This window comes from Talpa occidentalis, unplaced genomic scaffold (genome assembly GCF_014898055.3).
Source record: "Talpa occidentalis isolate TD23 unplaced genomic scaffold, MPIMG_talOcc4v2.1 talOcc4.7, whole genome shotgun sequence".
NCBI classification, from domain to species: domain Eukaryota; kingdom Metazoa; phylum Chordata; class Mammalia; order Eulipotyphla; family Talpidae; genus Talpa; species Talpa occidentalis.
Window position 1 is genome coordinate 135,117,142 of NW_023605083.1, and position 17,306 is coordinate 135,134,447.

At 67.2% G+C, this 17,306-nt stretch overlaps 1 protein-coding gene across 2 annotated transcripts; it reads left to right on the forward strand.

Moving 5' to 3' along the window:
- The first annotated feature begins 12,322 nt into the window (after positions 1-12,322).
- Positions 12,323-17,306, forward strand: CBX2 (chromobox 2). Of its 2 annotated transcripts, XM_037492007.2 has the most exons (6): positions 12,323-12,409; positions 12,475-12,518; positions 13,250-13,315; positions 13,979-14,137; positions 14,588-14,690; positions 15,942-17,306. In XM_037492007.2, the coding sequence occupies exons 1-6, from the start codon at positions 12,338-12,340 to the stop codon at positions 17,250-17,252; spliced, it is 1,755 nt and encodes a 584-aa protein (XP_037347904.1). In that variant the 5' UTR covers positions 12,323-12,337; the 3' UTR covers positions 17,253-17,306. The 2 variants fall into 2 exon arrangements, with proteins under 2 accessions (XP_037347904.1, XP_037347905.1); XM_037492008.2 differs by lacking the exon at positions 13,979-14,137.

The following is a 17,306-nucleotide window of genomic DNA, read 5'->3' on the forward strand; positions in this document are numbered from 1 at the left end:
CAGCTCTGCCCCGAAGACGCGCCCTTGCAGGCATCAGTCACTGCCCTTTCCAGAGACCAGTGAACTGGGGCCCAGCCTCCCCTTTGCTCGGAGATCGCCCGGTGACAAACACAGCGTCCCTCTGGCCACTCCGTTTTCGTTTGTTCTGAGGCCCGAGAGGAGCACCCGCCCATGCTCTAGAGGGGCGACCCCCTGGGCGCGGTGCCATCCCTGAGCACCCCAGCGCCTGTCTGTGCAGGGGCTGCCCCCCTCCCTGGCAGGATGCGGAGAGCCCACGCCTGGCACCGGCACCCCCAGGGCAGCATGGGCTTGGGCCCACTGGGAGGCGGGACAGCAGGAGCCACCCAGTCCCAGGCCTGCCCAGCACCCCAGTGAGGTATGAGGTCCCCAAGCAGGGGGGAGGGCAGTAGGTGGATGCCTGGAGGGCCCGGGTGGCAGCGGCGGTTGGCAGGGGCAGCTCAGGGCAGCCCAGCTGGTCGGTGGGTTTCTCTAGGTTGCTAGGCCGCCCCTCCCCCACGGGGGGCCGGCACCCGCCCTCCCGTGCAGAGGTGCAGGAGCATCTGTTGCCATGGTTACTGGCGCTCGGCTCGGGGCTGCCTGAACTCCTCGCTGCCTAAGCCGGGAGCTGGGGCAGGGGCGCAGACCAGAGCCCCCCGCGCCGCGCCCCCGCACTGCCCCCCAGTCACGGCTCGGCCCGCGCACTGCGCCCCCAGCCCCCCGGGCGCGCACACAGCGCCCCGTGCAGACACCCGCGAAACACGCCCGCGCTGCGCCAACGCCAGGCGCACGGCGCACCGACTCCCCCGCGCCCCAGCAGCGCACCCTAAATGCAGGTGGCACGCATCCCGCTCTCCAGAACCCAGCGTGGGGCGCGGGGGCGCTCAGATCAGCCCCCAGCACCCGCGCCCGCGTCTACACCGCAGACACCGACTGCAACAGGACGCAGCGATGCGCAGGCCAGCCGCGGGTCAAGTGCCCGGCCCCGGGGCCGCGGACAGCGCGCTGACCTGTGGGGTCACTTCGGGAACAAGGTCGCATCCTGGGGTCCGCATCCCCCACAGGACGCGGGGTCAGCCAGGGGCCGCCCCACCCGGTCCTGAGCTCCCCTCCCGCCTCGGGCGGCACAGGCCGGGGGGCGCGTCCCCAGGGAGGGCCAGAGAGGCCGGCCTGGGGACCCCAGGCCTCCGGGACCCCTTCTCGCCTCCCCGGGGGCCCCTCCTCGCGGGGCAGGGCAGCCGCCCGCATCCCCCAGGAAGGCGCGTGCGGGGCCAGGGCGGGCGGAGAAACCCACCAGGTCGGGATCCTGTGTCTGTGACGGGGGAGCTGGCGGTCAGGCTTCGGCTCAAATGGCAAAAGCAGCTCAAAAATTGCACCGACGTGGGCCTCCCTGGGGGCGCAGGGGGTCGGGCGCCGCCCTGTGAGGCTGTCCGCGGCCTCTGCAGCGCGAGTTCGCTCCCCGGCCGGCCAGGGCGCAGCACACTGCGCGGCAGACCCTCCCGCCTCCCCGGATCCGCCTGCTCTGCTCCCCGCTCTGTCCGGTGCACCCTCTCACCCCCGCGCCTCTGCCTGCACCCCAGCCCTTGTCTGCATAAATAAATAAATCGTAAAAAGAAGAAAAAGAAAATTTTCTAGCAAGTGCGCAAGGAAGTGGACTTCAAAGCTCTGGCTCCCCAAACTCATTTTTTTTTTTTAATCAAGTGCTCAGAGGAGAAAATCACGGGGCAACCGGGTCTGTCCAGGGGCGCGGCCGAGCCCCGCGGCCGAGCCCCGCGGCCGAGCGGACCCTGGGGAGCGAGGGCAGCGCAAACGCAAACGCGAGGCTCCGCACGCGGCTCCGGGCCAGGCGGGCCCCGTGCTCGGCGCGGGCGGGGTGGGTGCTGGCCCGGGACCGGGGTCCGCTTCGCCGCGGGGGCCGCGCTTGGCCGGGGCTGGGGCCGAGGGAGCCCTGGAGTCACCTCCTTACACACCGCACGACGAGAACCAGCCGGTGCCAAGCCCAGAGGGCCCGCCGGGCGTCCTTAGGGTGCGGGGGTCTCCCCAGGAGGGGCGTGGCGGGACCCGGCCTCCGCGGGGAGCAACGCAGGACGCGGCGGTGGGGAAACCCCGGGACGGTGGGTTCAGAAAAGGCGGGCGGGGGGCGGGCGAGGCCAAGGCCGGGCCGCTGAGGGCTGCGCAGGGCAGTGCGCGGGCGCGTGGACACGTCCTCCGTCCTCCGTCCCCGCGCGGGCCCCGCGCTCCCGGGCCGCCCTCGTGGGCGCCCAGGTGGCCTCGAACCAAAACCCGTGCCGGGCGCTCGCGGCCGCCGCCCCAGCACCCGCCGTCCACAGCCCGCGCGGGGAGGGCGAGCAGGGCCCGCGCCTGGAACCGTCTCCACCGTGAGGAGGCACCAGCCCGGCTGCACCGGCTGCACCGTGGCTGAAGCCCGGCGCTGGGTGACAGGAGCGCTGGGTGACAGGAGCCCGGGCTGACGCCTGCAGCCTGCGGGAGCCCACTGGGGAGTGACCTGAACAGGCCGCCCGGAGACGGCGGTCGGCGGCAGCGGTCAGCGGTCAGCGGCCCGCGGGGCGGGGGCAGCGGGGCGGCCGCGCTGGTCAGCACGGGATTCCTCACGTCCCGGAACCAGGCAGGGCAGGGCTGGGCATCCTTGTCAGCGCACTCAATGCCATGGCGCCGGCTCTCGGGGCTTGGGTGGGGATTTTATGTTGTTTCACACAGTTTAGGGGCCCAGCAAAGGCGGGGTGGGGGCTGGCGGTGGCGGGGTGGGGATAGGAGGTCAGCAGCCGGACCCCCTTTGCTTAGCCATCTGGGTCCCCTGGGCAGCTAGAAAATGGCGCCGTTGGGGGCCCAAAGGCATGGGTGGGTGGCACATGCCCACTCCGAGGAGGTCCTCGAGCTCCCACCAGAGCCAGGCCACACCCTCAGCCCCCCAAAGGAAACCTGGGGAGGCGGCTGGACACGCCCAGGCACCCCAGGAGCTGGTCCTGAGGCTTCAGGGCAGCCAAACCCATGGGCTCCTGGACAGTTTCCATCAACAGGTTGCTTTTGTCTTATTTTTTTTAAGATTTGTTTATTTATGCACACAAGAACTGGGGGACAGGCCGGCTCCGAGGCTTTTGTCTTCTGACACGGCACACCTTGCAGGCCCCCTGTGCCCTGCAGGCCCCCACCGCTCCATGCACCCCTCGGGGCTACTCAGGGAAGTGGTTCTTTTACCCATCGGCTCCTTGGGGTAAATTCACTGAGAACAAAGGCAAGACCCGGGCCTTTTGAACAAACCCATGTCAGAGAACTCTCTGGAACACAGAATCTTCGAGGAAATGCAGCGAGACCAACAGATTGGGGGCAGCAGGCCCCAACCTCGGCCTCTCCAGGAACTGCCCCCCGCCCGGCTCTTCCCATGGCCTAGGTCTTAAGGCTTTGTCATAAGGGACCAGTGTTTCTGGTCATTTTCTTTCTTTTTTTTTTTTTAAGATTTATTTATGCATACAGGGGCTGGGGTACAGGCCAGAGATGCAGGGGTCGGGGGAGAGGACTCCCCAGAGACAGGGTGGGGAGCAGAACAGGTGGATCCACTGAAATGCACTGCTGAGGGGAGCCGCGGGGAGGCAGGAGAGGTCTGCCGCGCCGTGTGGGTAGCTCCCTGGCCGGGGATCAGACGCAGGCTGCAGTGGCTGCGGACAGCTTCACAGGGCTGAGACTCAAAGCCCAGGGACTCCCTCATGTCATTTTCAAAAGAGGTTAAGAGGTTGCTCTCTCACAGACACCCAGGAAGGTCAGTCACGCAAAGAAATCGAGACGACCGGAAGCAAGTGTGGGAAGGAAGTTCATCTTTTTCACAGAACCAGTGAGCAGACTGCGCGGCCCGGAGGCTGTTTTTAGGGATAATTCTAATTATGCCCAGTGAGGACCCCACCACCCCTTACCCAGATCCTCATCCCCCAGCCCAGTTTACTCTTTCTTATTTTTATGGGTCCAGTAGCCCATCACCACTGCACCCTAAGCCCAGGCTCCCCTTTGCTGGGGGGGCCCCGGGGTCCTGGGCTCTAGCTGCCCCAGTGCTGTGACCGCCCACGTCCTGAGCAGAACAGAGGCCATGAGGAGCAGGTGGGGCGCTCCCCCTGCCTCACAGACCAGCCCTCCATCCTCAAGGAGGCCGGCCCCTCCTGGGCTGGGATTCCGGGGCTGCCCTGACAAACCGGGGGGCTGAAAGCACCCCCAAGCTGATGCCCTTTCGGTTCTAGGGGCAACAATCTGGCAGGACTGGCTCCCGTGGGAGGCTGGAGGGGAGACTCTGTCCTCCCTCTTCGCGGGGCACAGGGGCCGTCCCAGCCTCCCTCCAGCCTGTCTTCAGCCCGCGCCCGCCCCTTCCGTCTGCGCCTTCTCTTCTGCATCTCACAGGGACACCTGTCGGCGGCCTTGGGCCCTCTGCTCACCTAGGACCAGCTCCCCAGGGGGCTCCGTCCGCAGGCCCCTCCCCTGGAGCCCCAGATCCGAGGGCTGGGATTCTAACACCCCTTTGGGGAACCACCACTCAACCCACCACGCCTGCCGACTGCACCCCTCCAACGTCCCTGCGATGGGCAGTCGTGTACACAGAGGCGCGTGTGCACTCGCACACATGCGCGCAGGAGGGGTGGCTGCTGACACGCTCGGGGCGCCCCCGCCCCCCACGCTCGGCCACGCGAAGGGCCTGGACACTCGGCCGGGGCAGCGCTGCCCTCGGAGCTCGTGAAAGCGTTTCGTGCCAGGCGGACCGAGCGAGGATGCGGCTGTGGGGAGGCGCCAGCGGCAGGGCCCCCACCATCGCAACAGGGAACTGGGCGCCTGCAGACATGGCCCAGCCGCCCAGCCGCAAGGGCCCGGGAGGGAGGCAGGCCCGGGCCGCCCGGGGCAGCCCCCGCAGGCTCCCCCTCGTCAGCTCCCGCCTGCAGCGTCCACAGCAGGAGCCAAGCCGCGGGGTCTCGCTCCCATAACTGGACGTTTATCATCACCCCGCACCCACCAACCTCCCCTCCCTGCTCCCCACCATCCCACACCCCCCTTCTTAACCTACCTGTGCTGCAGCCTTCCCGGCCGGACACTCGCTGTCGGCTCTCGCAGAGAGAACTGTGGGGCCTTCTCAGCACCCCCTGGCACCCTCCTCAGGCTCATAGGGGTCTCACAACGCCCCTCGGAGAGTTGCCGCCCTTTCACCCCCTCAGCACACGCAGGTGTCGGCCCTTGCACACGCACGCACGCGCCCTGGAGTCCATCACAGGCACCTGCGCCCAGCCCCCGCCCCTCATCCCGGCGTCCATGCGGCCCCAGCTGTGTCCAGACAGGTCCGTCCCTTGGGGGGGGGGCCACAGCCCTGGTTTGCTAACCAGGCCCTGGTGAGGTGGCAGCGGGCGGCTGGGCTGGTGCAGGAAAAGGAGGAAGGCAGCGGGGAGCAGCCATCAGCTGTTCTCCGTGGACGCCGGCCCTTCCAGGCCCTGTCCTGCACGCCTGCCGCCCAGAGGCCCAGAGGCGGCCACCCATCCTGACTGCACTGGCCGATCTACTGGAACCCACTGGGGAGGGAGCAGAGGGGAGGCAGGAGAGGTCTGCTGCGCCATGTGGGTAGCTCCCTGGCCAGGGATCGAGCTCAGGCTGCAGGGGCTGGAGATAGCTCGATAGGCCCAGCCGACTCCCTGCGAGCTCCACCGCGGAGAACGTGGCACACGCGAGGCTTCCTGCACATCCTGACGGCGCTGTCACTTCCTCGGACACTCCCAGGCGTGGCGTCTCCTCGTGAAAGGGCAGAGTGGCCTCAGGGATGGGGTTGCCTTGGCAAGCTGCCCCTCAGAAGCCCTGAAGTCTTCTTCGTCCCACCCACAATGTGCGAGCGCTGGCTCCCCCAACACCCAACTTCTAGCCGGGCCTTTTAAACGGTTTTTTAATTTATTTTTTTTTTAAGTTTTTTTTTTTTATTTATACAAGAGCTGGGGTACAGGCTAGAGGTGCGGGAGGGTGAGAGGATTCACCAGAGACATAGTAGGGAGCAGAACAGGCAGACTGACGAAATACACTGCTGAGGGAGCAGCGGGCGTGACAGGAGAGTCTGCTGCGCCATGTGGGACTCTCCCTGGCTGGCGGGGATCAAACCCGCACTACAGAGGCTGCGGACAGCTTCATAGTGTAGCGCTCAACCCTCTGCGCCACCAGGGAGGCCCTGGTTTTTAATTTAAATGAGGACTTGGGGTTTAAAATCACAAATATACTGTCTGGAGGTGAATTTGCCCCATGTCTACCTTCAGACCACTCATTTTTATGGGCCAGGCCTGGCCATCCCCTTCCCGCACCCAGCGTTGTGGTGGGCATGGAGGCACCAGCTCCACAGCGCCCCTGCACAGGGGGCCTCAGCCACAAAGGCCCGAATGAGCTCGTTAAGGAGGGAAGGAGGCTTGTGGGCCGGAGCGACAGGTCGGCATCATCCCCCACAGCCTTCCTGGCCGTTCCCGTGGAGTAAAAAAGCGCACGGCATTTCCATGGGGTTCTCAAAACAGAAAGTGATAATCTGTCAGAACTGCCCCCCGTGCCCGGCATCCGTCCCTGGTGCATAGGCTTTCTGTGATGGGGTTCAGCCCAGGTTGCCCCAAAATGTGCCATTCTGGCATACTGATTTTTTTTTTATAGAGGCATGTTTTATTTATTTATTTGTTTGTTTTGTTTATACATGCACTGGGTACAGTCAGAAGCGCGGGAGGGTGAGAGAATCCACCAGAGCCAGAGCGGGGAGCAGAGCAGGCAGAAGGACCGAAGTACACTGCTGAGGGGAGCAGCGGGCGGCAGGAGAGGTCTGCGCGCCATGCGGGACCCTCCTCCGGTGGCCGGGGAGCAACCAGGGATAGAACCGGCGCTGCAGAGGCCGCGGGCAGCTTCGCAGCCCAGCGCCCAACCGCTGCGCCACCGGGGAGGCCCTGGCATACTGATTATTTTGAAGTAAAGTTACTGAAGAGCCGGCTGTCTGGGCCAGCAGAGGCGTGACAGGCAAACCCCTGTAACATCAGGGCAGAAAGCAGCCTTGTCACCAGAGAGGGCTTGTAGGGCAGAAAAGGCTTGAAACAGGCTTTGCGCTTCCTTGCTGATGAAGCCCAAATGCCTTCACTTCTCAATTATTCTTTGGATATTAAGCAAAATGCTCTGGTTATTTCTCCATCTATGGGGGCTTCCTACGCGTAAAATTAAATTTGGTTTTTTTTTGGTCATTAATCTGTCTTATTTCAATACTCTTATTAAGCCAGTCAGAGAACCTAGATGGGGGGCCTCCCTGGGGGCGCAGGGGTTAAAGTCTCAGCGCTATCAAGCTATCGCCAGCCACTGCAGCAGGAGTTCGATCCCCCGCCAGGAAGTTACCCACAGGGTGCAGCAGACTCTCCTGTCTCCCTGCTGCTCCTCTCAGCAGTGGATTTCAGTGGATCTGCCTGTTCTGTTCCCCACTCTGTCTCTGGTGAATCCTCTCACCTCCCACACCTCTGGCCTGTACCCCAGTTCTTGTATGCATAAATAAATCAATCTCTAAAGAAAAGTAAAGAAATGCACGAACCTCGCCAGCTCATGGATCCCTCTGCGGCACGGTGGAAACGGAGCGTGTGGACTTGTAGGGGCTCAACAGTGGCCCAAAAAGACACATCCAAGCTCTGACGCCAGGATCGGTGAATGTGACCTTACTGGGGAGTAGGGTTCTTGGTTAAGGCCCTCCCGCGACTCAAACAATAAATCTGAAGTAGAAATCAAGAAAACCATCCTTTTTATTATTGAAACAAAAAAAAAATCAAATACTTGGGAATAAACCTAACCAAAGAGGTAAAGGACCTATACAAAGAAAACTACAAAACACTGTTAAAAGAAATAAAAGAAGACACAAAGGAATGGAAAGACATCCCCTGCTCATGGACTGGAAGAATCAACATTATTAAAATGGCCATCCTACCAAGAGCAATCTACAGATTCAATGCTATTCCAGTCAAAATTTCAATGGCATTCTTCAAAGAAATAGAACAAGTATTGATGAAATTCATAAAGAGCCATCAAAAACACAGAATAGCCAAAGCTCTCCTGAAAAAAAAAAGAAGGGAATGGAGGCATCACATGCCCAGACTTCAAACTATACTACAAAGCCATAATCATCAAAACCGCATGGTACTGGCACAAGAACAGACACATGGACAAATGGGACCGAATAGAAAACCCAGAAATAAACCCGCAGATTTACAGTCAACTAATCTTTGACAAAGGAGCAAAGAATATGCAATGAGCAAAGAAAGTTTGTTCAATAAATCATGCTGGGGGGTCTCCCCCGTGGCGCAGCGGTTGAGCGCTGGGTTGCGAAGCTGCCCGCGGCCTCTGCGGCGCCGGTTCGATCCCCGGCTGCTCCCCAGCCACCGGAGGAGGGAGGAGGGTCCCACATGGCCCGCAGACCTCTCCTGCCGCCCGCTGCTCCCCTCAGCAGTGTCCTTCGGTCCTTCTGCCTGCTCTGCTCCCCGCTCTGGCTCTGGTGAATCCTCTCACCCTCCCGCGCTTCTGACTGTGCCCAGTGCTTGTGTAATTAAATAAATAAATCAATCTTTATATCTCTCTCTATATAAAGCGTTGGCCCCAGTGAGGAACAGCCTACAGAAATATGCCAAGAGCCGGAGACCACCCATGTCCACTCAGGCAGTCGGCCGCGACGCTCCCTGGATGCCACACATCAGAAAGAAGAAACTGGAAACTTCCAGAGCAAAACCTCACAGCTGGCAGGAACTCAGCAAGGGCCGCGTTGAAACTGACCCAGATGTTTGTAGGGTTACGGTGAACACACCCCTGGCCCCAGCGCCCCGACTTGCCGCCTGGCTCCCAGGGCCTCCAAGGTGCTGGGGCTGGAAGCCGCTCCTCGCGCTCCTCCCCCGGGCGGGCGGGCGGCGCAGGTCCTCCCCGCAGGTCCTCCCCGCAGGTCCTCCCGGCAGACCAGACGGCTGGGCTGGGCTGCGGCCCCGCCCGCCACGCGGCCCCCCCTCCCCGGGACCCTCCCGCCCGCAGCGCTGCACACAACGTCCGCGCTCACCAGGGTCCCCAGGCTCTGTCCCGCACGTCCAAGGAACGTGACCCGAGGACGCGAGCACAGGGCCGGAGAGGCGGGTCCGCAGGCAGGCGCGGGGCCGGGGCGGCCTCCAGGACGCAGGCGGCGGGGCGGGCGGGACCCTGTCCTGAGGGCGAGGGCCGCGGCGCTCGGGACGGCCCCGCAGCGGGAGAGACTCTCCTTTGGCTCCACAGCAGGACGCGCTGCCGCGGGAGCAGCGGCGGGCGGAGCCGTCGGGAGCGAGAGCCGAGTCGTCGGGCGGCTAAGCCAGGGCTCGCCCTGGGCCTGGCCGGACGGCGCGGAGGACTGAGGGGAGCGGAGGACTGAGGGGAGCGGCTCCGCGGCAGGGAGGACAAAGGCGTCCTGCGGAGCCGACCCCACCCCGGCCAGGCCGCCCCCCCCCAGGGAGTCCAGGCCGCCCCCCTCCAGAGCCCCCGGGAGTCCAGGCCCCCCCCTCCAGAGCCCCCGGGAGTCCAGGCCCCCCCCTCCAGAGCCCCCGGGAGTCCAGGCCGCCCCCCTCCAGAGCCCCCGGGAGTCCAGGCCGCCCCCCTCCAGAGCCCCCGGGAGTCCAGGCCGCCCCCCTCCAGAGCCCCCGGGAGTCCAGGCCCCCCCCTCCAGAGCCCCCGGGAGTCCAGGCCCCCACCTCCAGAGCCCCCCGGAGTCCAGGCCGCCCCCCTCCAGAGCCCCCCGGAGTCCAGGCCCCCCCCTCCAGAGCCCCCGGGAGTCCAGGCCCCCCCCTCCAGAGCCCCCGGGAGTCCAGGCCGCCCCCCTCCAGAGCCCCCGGGAGTCCAGGCCGCCCCCCTCCAGAGCCCCCGGGAGTCCAGGCCCCCCCCTCCAGAGCCCCCGGGAGTCCAGGCCCCCACCTCCAGAGCCCCCCGGAGTCCAGGCCGCCCCCCTCCAGAGCCCCCCGGAGTCCAGGCCCCCCCCTCCAGAGCCCCCGGGAGTCCAGGCCCCCCCCTCCAGAGCCCCCGGGAGTCCAGGCCGCCCCCCTCCAGAGCCCCCGGGAGTCCAGGCCGCCCCCCTCCAGAGCCCCCGGGAGTCCAGGCCCCCCCCTCCAGAGCCCCCGGGAGTCCAGGCCGCCCCCCTCCAGAGCCCTTGCTAACACCCGAAATTGATTCAACCCACGCAGGAGCTGCCCTCAGGGCATCAAGGGCTGGTCCTGGTGAGAACCTCTCCACAGTGGCACGTGCGCACACCCCCCACGCACCCCCACACATTCCACACGCACACACCCCACACACCCCACACACACTCCATGCACACACTCCACACACACGCACCACACACACTCCACACACACACCCCACACACCCCACACACACTCCACGCACACACTCCACGCACACACGCCACACACACGCCACACACACACACCACACACACACGCCACACACACACTCCACACACACGCACCACACACACACCCCACACACACCCCACACACACACTCCACACTCCACAGACTCCACACACTCCACACACACTCCACACACACACACTCCACACACACACCCCACACACACTCCACGCACACACTCCACACACACACACTCCACACACACGCACCACACACACACCCCACACACGCGCCACACACACCCCACACACCCCACACACACTCCACGCACACACTCCACACACACACACTCCACACACACACCCCCCACACACACTCCACACACACGCGCCACACACACATGCCACACACACGCCACACACACACTCCACACACACACCCCACACACACTCCACACACACGCGCCACACACACACGCCACACACACGCCACACACACACCACACACACTCCACGCACACACTCCACACACACGCGCCACACACACTCCACGCACACACCCCCCACACACACCCCACACACACTCCACACACACGCGCCACACACACACGCCACACACACGCCACACACACACTCCACACACCCCACACACACGCGCCACACACACACTCCACACTCCACAGACTCCACACACACTCCACACACACTCTACACACACCCCACACACACCACACACACGCCACACACACACTCCACACACACACTCCACACACCCCACACACACGCGCCACACACCCCCCCCACACACACACTCCACACTCCACAGACTCCAGACTCCACACACACTCCACACACACGCACTCCACACACTCTACACACACACTCCACACACGCCACACACACACACTCCACACACACACCCCACACACACACTCCACACACATACTCCACATAACACACCCCCCACACACACTCCACACACACTCCACACACCACACACACACTCCACACACACACTCCACACACACTCCACACACACACACTCCACACACACACTCCACACACACACTCCACACACACTCCACACACACACACACTCCACACACGCACAAGCACACCCTTCATGAAGGAGGCAGCACACATTGAAAGCCGTGGTCGTCCTAAGCTCGGGGCGGCTTCCACTTTCCTCAGCTCATTTGCGAGCACCGGGGCGGCTGCCTCCGGGGGTGCGCTCTCCCCTCTCGCCTTTGGGGGGGTTGGGCCGCCGCGCCCCGACGCCGCACCCCAACCTTCGTCTCCCGCGCCTCCCCAGCCCCGGGCCGTTTTGCTCCCGCGCAAGCCCGAGGCCCGCCCGGGCCGAGGACACGCCGCCCCGGGCCAGAGCGCGGGCGGCGGCCGGCGCGCCCCAGCAGAGGCCCTGGGAGACCCCGGCGGGAAGCGGCCGCGGGGTCGCCCCCCGCCCCCGCCCCGCCCCGCCGCCCCGCCGCCCCGCCGCCCCGCCGCGCCGCGCCGGCCGGAACAATGGCCACCGGCCCGGGGAGCGGAGTCCGCGCAGGCCGGGCGCGCCCCGGGGCAGAGTGGGGTCGGAGCGGCCCGGGGCCCGCATCCCCGGCGCCCCCCCTCCCGCGGGCTCCCGCCGGCGCCCGGGCCCGCCCCCGGCTCCCCGCGCCACCCGGCCCCCGCCCCGGGAGCCCGCGGGAACAATGCGCGCGCGGCCCGCCCCGCCCCGGCCCGCCCCGCCCCGCCCCCGGGCGCGCATTGGCCCGGCGCGGCCCGCCCCCGGGCGCTCATTGGCCGGGCCGCGCGGGGCGGCGGGGGCGGGCCGGGGGCGGGGCCGGGGCGCGGCGGCGCGCGTGCGCGGGGCGGGCCGCGGCGGGCGGGGGCGGCGCTTTGTGTCGGCGGGCGCGGGCGGCGGCGGGCGCGGGCGCCGGGCCGGGCGGGCGGGGAGCCGGGCCGGGCAGCATGGAGGAGCTGAGCAGCGTGGGCGAGCAGGTCTTCGCCGCCGAGTGCATCCTGAGCAAGCGGCTGCGCAAGGTGCGTGCGCCCCGGCCCGCCCGCCCGCGCCCGCGCGCCGCGGCTCACGCCTCTCTCTCCCGCAGGGCAAGCTGGAGTACCTGGTCAAGTGGCGCGGCTGGTCCTCCAAGTGAGTCCCCGCCCGCCCGCCCGCCCCGGCCCCGGCCCCCGCCCCCGCCCCCGCCCCGGCCCCGGGAGGCGCGTCGGGCCGGGCGGCGCTGCCGGGCGGGAAGTTGGCGGGTCCCGGGGGTCCGCGCGCGGCCGCCCTTTGTTTACGAGCCCGCGGGGCGCCCCCGCCCCCCGCCCCCGGCCGGTCCCCCGCCCCGCGCTCCCCCGCGCCCCGCCCCGCCCCGGGTAACCTGAGATTCCCGCCTCATCCCGGGGCCGGGGGCGCCGCCCGCCTCCCCCCCCCCCCCCCCCCGCCCCGCGCGGCCCGGACCCCCCTCGCCGCCCGCGCCCCGCGCTCCCCTCCCGGGGCCGGGGCGGCCACATTGTTCTGCCTCCGGCTCCCCGGGCCCCCGCCCGCGCCCCGGACGAGCCTCCCTCGCCCGCTGGAACGCGGCCAGGCGGGGGCGTCCCCGGCGACTCCCCTTCCCCCGGGTTTGTTCAGCCCGGGGAGACGGCCGCCCCCCCCCTCCCCGCGGCAGCTGGGGTGGAGGTGCTGCTCTTTCTGCGACTCGGAGAATAGGGCGCTGCATTCAGGGCCCCCCCATGCGGGGAGCTCACCCCGGTGTGGGGGGACCTGTTGGATTCTGCAGCAGCACCCCAGGGCCGTGCCGCCCGCGGGTCAGAGCCCAGGGGGACCCGGGAAGCGGCCCCAGGCTGCCTGAGGCTCTGAACACCCTGCTCCTTGCTTTCCAGACACAACAGCTGGGAGCCGGAGGAGAACATCCTGGACCCGAGGCTGCTCCTGGCCTTCCAGAAGAAGTGAGCGTGAACAGCGCGGGGAGGGGAGGGCAGGCGGCCACTTGGCCCTGCAGGCCGGTGCTTCTGGGCTTGAGCCGGGGTCCCAGGCCACTCTGCGGCCGCCACCAGGTCCCACGCGCAGTCTCCATGGCGATACGTAAAGGTGGAGCAGGCCTCGGGATTCCGGATGAGCCCCTCCCCAGCGGCCCTCTCCAGCCCAGACCTGAGGAAGTGCTGCTTCGGCCCTGCCCACGGCGCACTGGCGGGCCGGCCTTCCTTCCGGAAAGGCCCTGGGCTCCCAGCTGCCTGAGCAGGCCCACATGGGGCGGGGGCCCAGAGAGGGCGCTGGGACACACAGCACGACTGGCTTGGCTGTGCTTGGGACAGGCTGTGAGACAGGGCGCCCCGGGGAGACCCTGGGGACCCCTGGCCGTCCCAGGGGCCGGATTTGCTTCTGTAATTCTAGATGTTGTTCCTGGTTTCAGGTGGGCGACTCCGACCAAGAGAGAGGCCTTCGGGAACTGCTCGGGGCCGGGGGTGTTGGAGGGAGGCCAGGAGCTTGCTGGGGGCAGGGGCTTAAGACCAGGGTGCCCTGTGGAGGGGGCAGGTGACCGAGCTGCCCTGGATCTTTCCCAGCTTGTTCTCTGGCTGCTCGAGCTCTGCCCCCTCTTTTTGCTGTAATAGGACATCCTGGGTGTCCTCAGAAGGCCCTGGGGAGAAGCAGAGAGAGACCTGGCTGAGATTGGGGCGCCATGTCCCCCACTCACACTTGGTTGTAGCCGCACAGCAGACAACGAGTGGAGCCACCCAGGACCGCGGGGCTGGCGTGGAGCAGAGGCGGGGGTGCGCACCCTCTGCGCCCACACCATGACCCCTCCGGCAATAGGAGCTGGCCCTTGCTCGGGCTGGGGGCGCTGCGTTTGGGGTCTGTGGGTGCCCGTGTCAGAAAGGAGCTGCGCTGTCCAGTGGGCACTGCCTCCGAGCGGCCAGTCTCCTGCAGAGAGTGGCGGGGATTGACCCAGGGTTGTTGTCCGTGGGTTTGGTGAGAGGAAACTGTTCATTTCCCGGCTTTGCTGGGATCGCCGCTTGCCGGCACCCCTATGCCAATAAAGCAGGTGGAGGTGAAAATCAAACCGACCGGTGTTGGGGGGCGGGGGCTCTGGACGGAGTCTGCCCGGGAGGTGTCCTTCACCAGGGCGTGCTCAGCGTCCACCGGCCCGAATGTCAGGGGCCTTGGGCTCCCTGTGGGGAGGGGGCCTGCGTGGCACCCGCCCTCACAGCTGCTGTCTGCAGGGAGCAGGAGAAGGAGGCTCACAACCGCAAGAGGGGCAAGCGGCCGCGGGGCCGGCCGAGGAAGCACGCGGTGACCTCCTGCAGCCGGCACTCCAAGCTCAAGGTGGGTGACCAGTGCCCCCCGCGCGGCCACTGTGGGCTGGGGTTCCAGCCCGCGCCGGCAGTGTGGAGGAGGGGGGAGGCTCGGGGCTTTGGGGAATGGGGCTGGCAGGGTTTCCCCTGGCCTGGGAGACCCGGGCCCGCCCCGGAGCAGGGCCCCTCGCCCGCTGACCACGACCCTGTCTTCCTCCCGGTGACTCCTGGGAGAGCGCGGAGAGCGGGACGCTCGCAGACGGTGGGTGCTGGGGGCGGCTACTGGCCTGGCTGACGTGGGTGTGGAGGGTGGGGGAGGGGCCGTGAGCCTGTGCCATCCGGGACCGAGCCGCAGAGGCTGGCGAGAGGGGCTTCGCTGCGCCCAGGGGCACGCACGCCCGGGTCTGTGGGCCCTGCTCCTCCGGCAGCTCTGAGGACGGTGGCGCATCCAGGCCATAGAGTGGGGCGTGTGTCTAGTCCTTCCTCGGGGTCGCTGCCCTAGGGCCCTGGAGCCAGACGCTGGTGGCCAAGAGCCTGGTCACTCCTCACCAAGCCGCCCCGGAGGTTGTGAGCCGCACTGTCCCGGCTACCCTGCCCTCCTTATCTTCGAGACCTTCCTTTGGAGCAGGATGCCGGGCCCGGACCGCCTGGGGACCCCGGATTGTCTGGGGAGATGCAGTGTTCATGTTGAGAGGTGGCGCTGGCCGGCCAGGGTGGCCAGCGTGGGGGGCCACGGACCTGACGTTGGGGCTGGCTGACCTGGAAACCTGAGAGCTTTCCAGGTTGCAGGGGCCCCCAGTGCAGGCCTTGGAGCTTCGCCCCAGGGACCCAGCTCTGTCTCCCTGAGCACCTGTGAAAATGCTGGTCCTACAGGCGGAGGGCCTGAGGCTGGAGGGTGCGCCTGCCCCCGCGGTGGGTGGCCAGGGCTGCGCTGGGTGCTGGCAGCTCCTGTGGCCAGGCCTGAAGACGGGCAGGTGGGAAGCAGGGGTCTGCTTGCTGGGGTCTCAGAGGTTGTGCTCGCTGCCTCTCAACCCTCGGGCACCCCACCCTCGCTCTCCGCGGCTGCCCCCCTCGGGCAGTGCTGGAGAGCTGGGGTGACCCTGGAAGCTGACAGCGCCGGGGTCATGTAGGTGGGCCTTGACCCCCGGCTCGCCATCTCCGTCCCATGTCCAGCTCTCCTCCTGGCGGCTCTGAGGACTGGCTGGGCCCGCGCTCCTGGCCGGAGCCACGGCAGCCCCGGCTTCCGGGGGCCGTGCTGACACACACCTCCCTTGTCCCCCAGGAACCCGACGCCCCCTCCAAATCCAAGTCCAGCAGCTCCTCCTCCTCTACCACCTCTTCCTCCTCGTCCTCAGATGAAGAGGACGACAGCGACTTAGACGCCAAGCGGGGCCCCCGGGGCCGCGAGACCCACCCCGTGCCCCAGAAGAAGGCCCAGATCCTGGTGGCCAAGCCCGAGCTGAAAGACCCCGCCCGGAAGAAGCGGGGCCGCAAGCCCCTGCCCCCGGAGCAGAAGGCGGCCCGGCGGCCGGTGAGCCTGGCCAAGGTGCTGAAGACCGCCCGCAAGGACCTGGGCACGCCGGCGGGCAAGCTGCCCCCTCCTCTCAGCTCGCCCGTGGCCGGCCTGGCTGCCCTGAAGGCCCACGCCAAAGAGGCCTGTGGCGGCCCCAGTGCCATGGCCACCCCGGAGAACCTGGCCAGCCTGATGAAGGGCATGGCCGGCAGCCCCAGCCGGGGCGGCATCAGCTGGCAGAGCTCCATCGTGCACTACATGAACCGCATGAGCCAGAGCCAGGCCCAGGCCGCCAGCAGGCTGGCCCTCAAGGCCCAGACCGCCAGCAAGTGCGGCCTGGGGCTGGACCTCAAGGTGAGGACGCAGAAGGGGGAGCTAGGGGTCAGCGCGCCAGGAAGCAAAGTCCTAAAGGCCCCCAGCAGCGGGGCTGTGGAGCAGAAGTCAGGGAGCACAGGGGGACCCCCCCACCTCCACAGCGGCAGCAAAGTCCCTGCGGGGTGCCTGGGCCCCCAGCCTGCACCTCCCCAGGAGCTCAGCCTCCAGGTCTTGGACTTACAGAGCGTGAAGAACGGCACGCCGGGGGTGGGCACAGTGGCCCGCCACGCCGCGGCCACCAAGGGCATCCCTGCCACCGGCCCGGCCAGCGGGAAGGGCGCCGGGGCTGGCCTCACCCTGGGGAGCGGGGGCAGCGCGCCCCCCAACAGCAGCAAGAGCGAGAAGCAGGCCTGCAGGACGGCCGCTCCGCCCACCCCGGCGGCCAAGAGGGACTGTGCCAAGGGCGGCTCGGCCCCCGGTGGGCAGGAGGGCCACCCGGCCCCGGGGGAAGCCCGCAAGGCGGCCGCGCTGTCCGAGATGAGCACGGGCGAGGAGAACAGCAGCTCCGACTCGGACCCCGACGCGGCCTCGCCCCCCGGCGCCCAGCGCAACCTCTCGGTGTCCGTCCAGACCAGCCAGGACTGGAAGCCGCCCCGCAGCCTCATCGAGCACGTCTTCGTCACCGACGTCACCGCCAACCTCATCACGGTCACCGTGAAGGAGTCCCCCACCAGCGTGGGCTTCTTCAACCTGAGACATTACTGAGGCCCGCGGCCACCGCGCCCTGCCGCCCGGGGCCTCTCCAGGCCGCGGGGCCCT

Bases quoted from the DNA above. Each gene is read 5' to 3' on its own strand.
- CBX2 (XM_037492007.2), top strand. From the start codon at position 12,338: ATGGAGGAGCTGAGCAGCGTGGGCGAGCAGGTCTTCGCCGCCGAGTGC. The intron at 12,410-12,474 runs GTGCGTGCGCCC...TCTCTCCCGCAG, and splicing joins TGAGCAAGCGGCTGCGCAAG to GGCAAGCTGGAGTACCTGGT. The intron at 13,316-13,978 runs GTGAGCGTGAAC...TTGCTGTAATAG, and splicing joins CTCCTGGCCTTCCAGAAGAA to GACATCCTGGGTGTCCTCAG.